Below are 9094 nucleotides of genomic sequence, written 5' to 3'. Positions count from 1 at the left end.
GTTGCAGGGTGTGTGCCCGGGGGGCCCGCAGGGATGGGGTCTGAGCCTCAGGCTATTGCACCTGGACACAACTGGATCCCTGCCCAGCCTGCAGAGGACACGCACTGCCAGGAGGCCGAGGGGGATGTCCAGGGGGGAAGGAGGGGCAGGTGGGGCACCCCATAGTGCAATTACAATTTTGGTGGGTGCACTAGAGCAGGTGGCTGGGTGGGAGTGAGCTGCATGGCGAGGGAAGCTCGGCGCGTGTTTTAATCTGGTGCAGTGTGAACAGGACTGTAGGGGCACTAAGAAGGTGAGCCAACGTACCCAGGATGGGGAAGTGTCCCCCCGCCCCTCGCAGGTCGCCTGGCCCTTTAAATACCCAGCTTCTGGACCGCATCCAAAATGGCCTCCCCCTAAAACGGCTTCACCGTCTCCGATGCCCTTATCCAAGATGGCAGCACCGCATGGCGTCACTGCTAGGTCCTCGTCCCACCGCCCACGCGCCGTACTCTCAGGCTCCTGCCCCTCCCCAAGATGGCGGCGGCTCAGCTCGAGGCGCGGCACGATTTGCCCTTTTCCAAGATGGCGGCTTGCACGGCTTCACGCTCCGAGAGCCCCGGGGCAGCAAGGCGCGCACCTGTTGGCTGAGGGCGGACGGGAGCAAGGCCCGCTGCCATTGGCTGGGAGGAGTCGGGCCGGGGAGCGTCGGCAGAAACGGGGCGGGGCGGGACGGAACGAAGCTGAGCCGCTGCCGGGGACCGAACAAGAGCGAGAGCCGGTGAGTGGTGGGGGGAGGGGGCAGTGGGGAGAGCTGGGGGGCAGTGGGGGGAGGGGGCAATGGGGAGAGCTGGGGGCAGTGGGGGGAGGGGAGCAGTGGGGGGAGCTGGGGGCAGTGGAGGGAGGGGGCAATGGGGGGAGCTGGGGGCAGTGGGGGGAGAGGGCAATGGGGAGCAGTGGGGAGAGCTGGGGGGAGGGGGCAATAAGGGGAATTGGGGAGAGCTGGGGGGAGGGGGCAATGGGGAGACCTAGGGGCAGTGGAGAGACCTGGGGGGTAGGGGGCAGTGGGCACTGGGAGAGTTGGGGGGAGGGGGCAATGGGGGGCATTGGGGAGAGCTGGGGGCAGTGGGCAATGGGGGGAGGGGCAATGGGGAAAGCTGGGGGCAATGGGAAATGGGGAGACCTGGGGGGAGGGGGTAGTGAGGGGAAGGGGCAATGGGGAGACCTGGGGACAGTGGGCAATGGGGAGACCTGGGGGGAGGAGGTAGTGGGGGGAAGGAGCAATGGTGAGAACTGGGGGAGGGGGCAGTGGGGAGAGCTGAGGGAACAATCATGAAAGGGTGAAGCGGGGGGAGGCGATTAAGGGGGTTAGGGAGCAATGAGGGCTTTTGGGGGTGTCTGGGGGAAGGTAATGGGGAGATCGGGGGAAGGGAGATGGTCTGGGGGGGAGACTCAGTGGAAGGATAACTGGGGGGATTTGGGATGGGGAGGATTTGAGGGAGGAAAGTCAGGGTAGGGCAGCTGGGGAGAAGAGAGAGGTCTGTGAAGGAGGCCAGCAATGGGGGAGACTTGGTGGAAGAGCAATTTAAGGGAACTGTGGGGGGAGGGACCTACAGGAAAGGAGGTAGTTTGTGGAGGGGGTGCAGGATGAGAGAGTAGCCAATGTGGGGTGAGCCAAGGGATGAGGACCTGCGAGAGAGAATGAGAGGGAAGAGGAGGGTCTGGGTGGAAAAAGAAGCTAGGTGTGCTGGGGCAATGGCTTCTGGGGGCATAGACCCCAATGGGGAGAGGTTTGGGGAGTAACCAGAGTGGGAGACAGAGAGGGGAGAAGCAGGGCAGGTGGGGGGTGGGGCAGATCTAAGGAGAGAAGGGATGAACCTGAAGGGGGGAGGTGAGTCCTAGGGACATAGGGAGGCAGGACAAAGGGATGGGGTTGCTCCATCAGGGCCCCTGTAGGTGATGGTTGGAGCCCCACACCTCCCACACCCGAAGCTGGTGTCAAATCACAGGCAAGCAGGCTCTCTGGTTACCACTAGCAATAGCTTTGCCTGCCCGCTAATGCCCTGTAATTATTCACTCAGCAGCTCCCTGCTCTGCGTGTCCATTGTGATCTCTGAGTTCTGCACCGTGGGAATGTACCACCATTGCTGCCCCTCCCTCCAGCACTGAAGAACTCTTCCCCCCCCCCCCCCCCACATACCCACCTCCTAAGGTGGGAGGGGTGGGAGCTCAGTGCACATAGCCTGAGCCCTCTGCTCTAGGGGCCATGCTACCACCCCTAGGGTGCAGGAGGTTGGGGGCCGTCATGCTGAGCTCCCAGGAGCTTCTTGGGGTGGTGTCTTGCAGTGCTCCTTGTAACCCTGGATTCTCTCTCTTGGGCAGAGGAGGCCGTGCCAGAGGATGAGCAGGCAGGAGGCTGCCCCGGGACGACCTCTCAACTCCTGATCCCAGGGGCTGCCCCCTACATTCCAGCTGGAGCCAGCCATGGAGCACCCCATGGCCAGAGGGGCACTGGCAGGGGGCTGCACCAAGGTGTCTGCCTCAGAGCAGCACGTCCGTTGCCGGAGGCTCATTGTGTACAGGTGAGGGCACGGTGGGGGGGTGTCACCTCTGTCCAGCAGCCTCCCCTCCAAGATCAGGGCCTGTCCATCCCACGCTGGGCAGACCTCTAGGTCAGGGCCCTTCCTCCTCCCCTGGCCCGGGCAGGAGGAGTGTGGTGCATGGGGGAGTCTCAAGGGCTGTGCGAGTTGGAGGACAGGACGCTAGGTGAGAGGCAGCACGGGGCAATGATCTCAGCCAGGCTAGGTTGATGATTTGGGGTGAGGAGCTGTGGGGCTCTGGGTCCTGGGGAGAACATCATGCCTATAATCAGGGGGATTTGGGGTCTCTCTCTTCCAGGCCCTCTCCCGAGAAGCAGTGCCCCCCCGCCCCCCTGGGGCCTGAGGAGAAGAACCCGCCGCTGTGCTGGCTGCCCCGGGGCCGGGCAAGGCGCCAGTCGGAGAGACTGCTGGGCAGACAGCGGCGGCTGCAGCAAGGGGGGCAGGCTCAGTGGGGCCGGGGGACAGAGCTGTGGCTGGTGGCCTCGCCCATGGAGAGATCCCGGCAGAGGGTACTGGCCATTGCTCTGGAGGAGTGTCCTGCCACCACACGGGGGGCTGTGAGTGCGGGGGGAGGGATGGTCTGGAAGTGGGAAGGGCCCTGCTTGCAGATCTGATGGTTTGAGTCCCTCCCCCAGGGCGGTCAGCCAGCTCCCTTGAACCTGCTGAGTCCTTTGCCACTCCCTGGTGTGGATTTCTCAAGCCAGCCTCTCCCCCATGTCCCCCCTTCTCTCTCAGCCCCCTGCTGTGGGTTGCTCCCAGATGGCCCAGGAACTCCTGTGCTGAGCCTGAGGGGGGCTAGAACTGTTTGGTATTTGTACCCCCATTACATGTGGGAGGGGGCCAGGCTGGGCCTTGAAGGGGAAGAAGCTTGGGGTTGCGAGGAGCTGGGGGTCAGTTTGGGGGATGTTGTAGGGGATGGGGTCCATGTTTAACTCCATGATGTATCTTGCCCAGCAGATCTCCCAAAGGGGCCCATCCTCCTCAGCTCATCCAACCACCCCCTCCCTCCCAGGACAGCCCCTCCCTGGGGAGGCCTTGCCCTCAAATGGGAGCCCCCAGCCCGGATCGGATCAGACCCCTAGGAAGGAGGAGCCTACCATGGACCGGTGAGCAGGGGATCAGGAGTCCTGGCACCTCTCAAGTGCTGAGCAGGTGTCTGCTGGGGGAGGGGGTCACTGGCTTCTGGGGCAGGAGCATGAGGATCTGCTGGGGGTGGGGGAGGCTGGGAAGGGGCAGCGGTGCTCAGTGGAGCTGATGGCGGGATTGCGGAAAGGGTGTTGGTGGTGTGAGGATTTGAGGAAAGGGGGCTGAAAATCCTGGGGGATGAAGATTGTCAGTGGGTGGGAGGAGTTTTGAGGTCCATAGTCCCTTCTCGTTCTTCCAGGACCTCCCCCGAGAAGCAAAGCTCTCCTGCCAGCCAGGGCCCAGAGAAGAAAGCCTCCCCCTCGTGCTGCCCACCGCCAGGCATGGCCGGCTCTGAGCCAGAGCGTCTGTGGGGCAAGCGATGGCTGTTGCAGCAGGAGGTACCACAGCAGAACTGGATGCCGAGGGCGTCTCCTGCCACCTCCCACTGGGGGAAGGAGCTCGTGTCGTCGCCCATGGAGAGGGCTCAGCAGCGTGTCCTGACTGTGGCACTGGAGGAGTGTCCCATGGTACCAGTGAGCATCTGGGGGGCTAAAGGGCTGTTCAGCCCAGAGGGGAGGGCACGGTGTGTGTGTGTGTGCGCGCGTGCTGTCAGAGCCCCTGCCAGAGGTGGGTGGGGATTTCGGCAGCTAGTGTTCTCCCAGGAGGGGAGGAGACTGGTCTTAGAACCAAGGCGGAAGCTGCCCTGACCAGTCATTGCTGTTCTGTCTGCCACGGGGGTGGATCCCGTCCCCTGCCCCAGCTCAGATGCCGCCTCTCATTGGCAGGATGCTGATCTGCAGCAGGAAGATCTGCTGACACCATCATCTCCTAGCACGTGAGTGCACTTCCCTACCAACTAGCTGGGGTGGGACGTGGGGCCTTTTCCCTCTAGGGGGCGCTGGCCCCAGAACATCACTTCCTCTCTTTCTCCTGACAGGGCTGATCAGCTGACGGCATCTTCCTCCTCAGCCCAATGGCAGCACTGCTCACAGCCAGGTGGGCAGAGCTCCAATGCACACAGAGGCAGGGCAAGGGGAGGAGCTTAGACATGGGGGTGGGGCTGCAAGCAGAGTAGGGGTTGAACTTCTCAAAACGTTTTTTTGAGTGAAAATATTGTTGAGAAGGAAACATTAATTTCAAAGAAACGTCAGACGGGGGAAAATCCTATTTGGGTGTTTGGGAAGTGGCCATTTTTTTTAAACTTGTTTTTATTTTATCGAAAAGACACCTCGAAGTTTTTCAAGAGATTGAATCAAAGCAAGAGCGTTTAGCTCTTTCTTGGTGAAACTTTGCTGCTCAAAATGTGACTTCCCCAAGTTTTGTTTTGTCCCACGGGAGTCAGTTGCGTTTTTGTTCTGAAAGTTGGGCCAGGAGCCAAGATTGGATGTTTTCCTGGGAAGCGCAGAACCTGCTTGCACCCAGTTCTAGTGCAGAGGTCCAAATGGGTGAAGGGTGGGAAGGAAAAGGGCTGGCAGGATGACGTCCATCGGGAGCTGGACTTCGGGGGGGGGGGGGGGGAAGCGGATGTCTGAGATGGGTGGAGGGGGAGTAAGGAGGCTTCTGAAGGACTTTGGGAAGCTTGCAGAGGGCTTAAGGGGTTCAGTCCCTTTTGGGGCAAAGCATGGCATGGTCCTCCTGTGGCGGCTTCTGATGCCTGTGCCATCTTCCCAGCAGATCCTGCCCCAGGAGAAATTGAGCCATCTGGCAGCCTCCTTCCCTCCTCCTCCTCTGCCTGGCCTCCTCCCATCTGTTCACTGCTGCGCCCCCAGGCCTCGGCCCCCCGCTTCCGGCACTGGGGCATCACCCCTTTCTTCCAGACTGTCAAATCCAAGCTGGAGACCTTCGCCGACATCTTCCTGAGCCCAGTCAAGCCACGCCTGTGCCCCCCACCTCCTCCCCGGCTGGAGGAGGGGGAGGGGCAGTCGGCAGAGCCCCCCTGCCCTGAGGAGGAGCCAGCACAGAGCCAGGGTGGGCCGAGCCAGCCGGGGGCACGCAGCCCACGCCAGGGGATGAACATCGAGGTGAAAATTGCCATCTCGGAACCAGCGGAGCGGAGGGGCCCTGGCAAGGCCGAAGATGATGAGGAGGGGGATGGCGTTGTGAGCCGCAGACCCTCCATCCGCCAGTGGCGCCTGAGCCCTGAGGACCCCGGCCAGCCCCGCCTGGGCCGCAGCTACTCCTGCCCTGACTTCCCTTGGGCTATGCCGTCGCCCTTGCCAGCGCCCGCCCCCTGCCCAGCACGCCGGCGCCGCCACACGGTCTGCAGCCTGGAGGTGTCGCGGGAGTTGCTGTGGGACCATCCCTCGCCCCGTGCCCTGCCCTGCCTGCGCAAGGAGGTCTTCCCCTTCCCCCTCCCATCCTCTCGTCGTTCGCTCAGCCCAGTGGTGCGCATGGCCCGCTGTGATGAGACCTGTTCTTCCTGCCCGGGGCCACCCCGCCACGAGGAGTCTGCCGCTGCCCTGCTCCACCCCAGGTAACCCTGCCCCCTACATTCTCCTCCCTCCTCCCCCCAGCCATGCTCCCTGACGCTGCTTGGCCTAGGGATCTGTCCCCTGGGCCCCACTGCTGGGTGCCAGGTGACCCTGCTACTGCCTGCCCCACCTGTTATCCCCTGCCTGCCCCTTACACCATCCCACCTTGCCCCAGGAAATCCTGCCTCATCCCTCTTGCTACCCAACCTTGGCCTAGGTAATTCCACTGCCATCTGCCTGACCCAGCATCTCGGCTCCTGGTGCCATGGAGCCTCCAGAAAAGGGCCCCAAAGGTTCGAGTCTCTATGGTCTTCTTGCCTCACAGGGACCGCTCCCAGGGCTCGGAGCAGGGGGACAGGGGCCATGGCACCACCACAGGCAGGATTGTGCTGTCACACACAGATGCCAAGGTGAGATGGCCCAGTAGGGGTGCCGTGGGGGCGGGGGGTGGGTGGCACTTGGGTGGTGTAGGGGCATGCTCCACTCAGTCTGTGCATGACAGGGAATCCTTCCTGACCCTGTCCTATTTACCTCCCTGTAGAGCTCCCAGGAAGGGACCACAGGGAAAGTGTCCCACTTCCGCATCCGCAAGACTCCCTCCAAACAGCAAGCGAACCTCACGCCCATGGGCCTGCCCCGGCCAGTCAGGTATGGGGACATCTGCTGGTGTGTAACTGAGAGTCCAGACTCCTGGGTTCTGTCCCTGGCTCTGAATCTCCCTGACGATTACAGCTGGCCACAGGACTCTTGTTCTAGAGCTGGGCATCACTGTTGTGCAGCATTGTCCGGGCCCCACCCCAGCGCCTGCTGCGTCGCTGCACAGACATCCTTGTGCCCTGTTGCTCAGTCTGGTCTCCCCATCGCAGGTTAGACAAGAAGGAGTTCAGTCTGGAGGAGATCTATACCAATAAGAACTACCGCACTCCCACCGAAAAGAGGTGAGGAGGCCCTGGGGGCTGCTGCTGGAGGGGTGAGGAGTTGGGGGAGTAATGGGGGGAAGGGTGACATCCACCTCCCCTAACTCACAGGAAGGGAAGAGCCCTGGCTGCAGAGGTGGGGAGGGGTGCAGGAGGTTAAATCTAGCTGTGCTTGGTTCTTGCTGCTGGGAGCCCAGGAATCTGATCCCCCATCTGCCCTGTCCCCTATGCTGAGGGGATTCTAGCTGGGGGACACAGTAGGGCATCCGAGCCCCATTTGTACTATGGGTGTCCAGCCAGGAGATGGGGCGGTTGGTACTTGGCACCTGGGTCCATCTAGCCTTTTCCGCTCACCCGCAGGACCTTTGAAACCATCTTCGAGGAGCCTCGGGAGCGGAACGGGGCACTGGTGCTCACCAGCCAGCGCAAACTGAAGCGCACCATGGAGTTCCAGGACAGCAGCCTGCCCCGCAAGCAGCGCCGGTCCCGGTCCCGGGGGAGGCTGGCAGGGCGGGTGCCCGGTGGGCGCCGGGCCCCACCCCAGCACCCCAACCTGGAGGAACTTTTGCGCCAGCGCCTGGCTGAGCTGGATGCCCTGTTTGAAGCCGATAGGGACTAGGGGGCACTTCATTGTCCAAATACACACTGGGGGCATCAAACCAGAGACTGGGGTGGGCAACTCCCAGAATCCTGTGGGATCCCAGGAGAGTGGTTATGTCCTAGGATGCTCCCAGTATCCTCAGCTCTCCCAGGGAGCATCTCCCTTTGGGACATACTCAGAATATTCTGCTTGTGGGTCCTCCTCTTAGAGCCATCATGCCCTCCAGGGATGCTCCCAGAATCCCCGGGGCTCCTGAATCGATGTCCGGGCAGGGATCTCTCTGGGAGGATGTATTAGCTCTGCCCAGAATCCTTTGCTTCCCAGGAGACATCTCCCCTTTGAGCCCTGGTTCTGCCCACAATTGACTGCTTGCCTGAGGGCAGCTCTTAGCTCAGGCAGATCTGGAAGAAGCTGGGGCACCCGTCCGGAAGCCAGTCACTAAGATGCCTCCACTGCTGCTCCCCTCACAAGCTCCTGGTCCAGTCCAGGAGCAGGGTAGGGGAGTGAAGGTCCAGCAGGTGTACCAAACCTTCCCTTTCTCTGTACTTAGTTGCCTACGCACAAATCCTCCTGGTGCCTCCATCCTCCCGGTGCCTCTGTCTAGCACCCCCAGCAGTGGAACGTGCTGGGGCAGATTGTTTAGCAGGGCAAGTATTGGCCATTTTAGGGTCACCTTCCACTGGGTACCTTGGGGTCAAGTGGCCTTTGTCCAGTCAGGCTGGGATATAAGGGCAGGAAGAGGGACTTGTGGGTAAAGGCACCAGGGCGTCCGTTCCCTGTGTGTATTGGGGAGAGGAGGGCATTTTCCCTCTGAAGGGCACTGGTAGGAGCCCTGCGCATGGAGCATCTCCGGAGCTGGGCCCTATTGGGCCACTCAGTGGATGTGTGGTTTTATGTGTGTGTGTGTTTTTTTTTTTTTTTTGAGATCTATATTTCTATTAAACTTTTCAACAAAAACATCCACCCTGTTGTCTGATCACCTTCATTCATGCTGTTCCTGGCCATTGTGCTGTGGGGAAGGGGAGCTGAATAGGGGGCGCTCTCCTGCAATCAGCGCTGATCTCAGTGTGGTGCTAGAAGGCGTTAGGGAGCAGGGTGGGGGTGCTTTCCTTTTGCAGCCACTACTAACCCCTGCAAGCCGGTAGGGGGCACTGGGCTGCATTGAGCTCAGCTGGAGTCTGTGGCAATGGATAGAGGAGGAAGCTGGTGGGAGGTAAGCTCAGAACCTCCGTGCCCTGTGGATGGGAGATGGTTATATGTTGTCCTGGCCCTGCTGGCTTAACTGTCCCAGGCTGTTAGTGCCAAAGGTAGAGTTCGGAGTTATCTGACTGCCACTCCTTGCTTGGTCAGGCTCATTTGCCTGCCTTGAGCCTGCTGTAGGTACTCCAATGCCTTGCCTGA

General features: G+C 61.3%; 1 protein-coding gene across 5 annotated transcripts; it reads left to right on the top strand.

Annotated features, from left to right (window-relative positions):
• The first annotated feature begins 581 nt into the window (after nucleotides 1-581).
• On the top strand, nucleotides 582-8652 carry PRR14 (proline rich 14). 5 transcript variants are annotated; one of them, XM_075928946.1, is made up of 12 exons: nucleotides 582-760; nucleotides 2362-2561; nucleotides 2878-3136; nucleotides 3537-3685; nucleotides 3964-4231; nucleotides 4490-4539; nucleotides 4642-4700; nucleotides 5376-6177; nucleotides 6501-6585; nucleotides 6717-6823; nucleotides 7042-7113; nucleotides 7453-8652. In XM_075928946.1, the coding sequence occupies exons 2-12, from the start codon at nucleotides 2464-2466 to the stop codon at nucleotides 7709-7711; spliced, it is 2208 nt and encodes a 735-aa protein (XP_075785061.1). In that variant the 5' UTR covers nucleotides 582-760; nucleotides 2362-2463; the 3' UTR covers nucleotides 7712-8652. The 5 variants fall into 5 exon arrangements, with proteins under 5 accessions (XP_075785061.1, XP_075785059.1, XP_075785062.1 ...); XM_075928944.1 differs by having other exon boundaries at nucleotides 583-760; nucleotides 3964-4237; XM_075928947.1 differs by having other exon boundaries at nucleotides 587-760; nucleotides 5379-6177.
• The last annotated feature ends 442 nt before the right edge of the window (nucleotides 8653-9094 follow it).

This window comes from Pelodiscus sinensis, chromosome 4 (genome assembly GCF_049634645.1).
Source record: "Pelodiscus sinensis isolate JC-2024 chromosome 4, ASM4963464v1, whole genome shotgun sequence".
Lineage (NCBI taxonomy): Eukaryota > Metazoa > Chordata > Testudines > Trionychidae > Pelodiscus > Pelodiscus sinensis.
The sequence above is the reverse complement of the archived record's forward strand: the minus strand, read 5'-3'. Positions and strand labels throughout refer to the sequence as shown.

Bases quoted from the DNA above. Each gene is read 5' to 3' on its own strand.
- PRR14 (XM_075928944.1), top strand. From the start codon at position 2,464: ATGGAGCACCCCATGGCCAGAGGGGCACTGGCAGGGGGCTGCACCAAG. The intron at 2,562-2,877 runs GTGAGGGCACGG...TCTCTCTTCCAG, and splicing joins CGGAGGCTCATTGTGTACAG to GCCCTCTCCCGAGAAGCAGT. The intron at 3,137-3,536 runs GTGAGTGCGGGG...CTTGCCCAGCAG, and splicing joins CTGCCACCACACGGGGGGCT to ATCTCCCAAAGGGGCCCATC.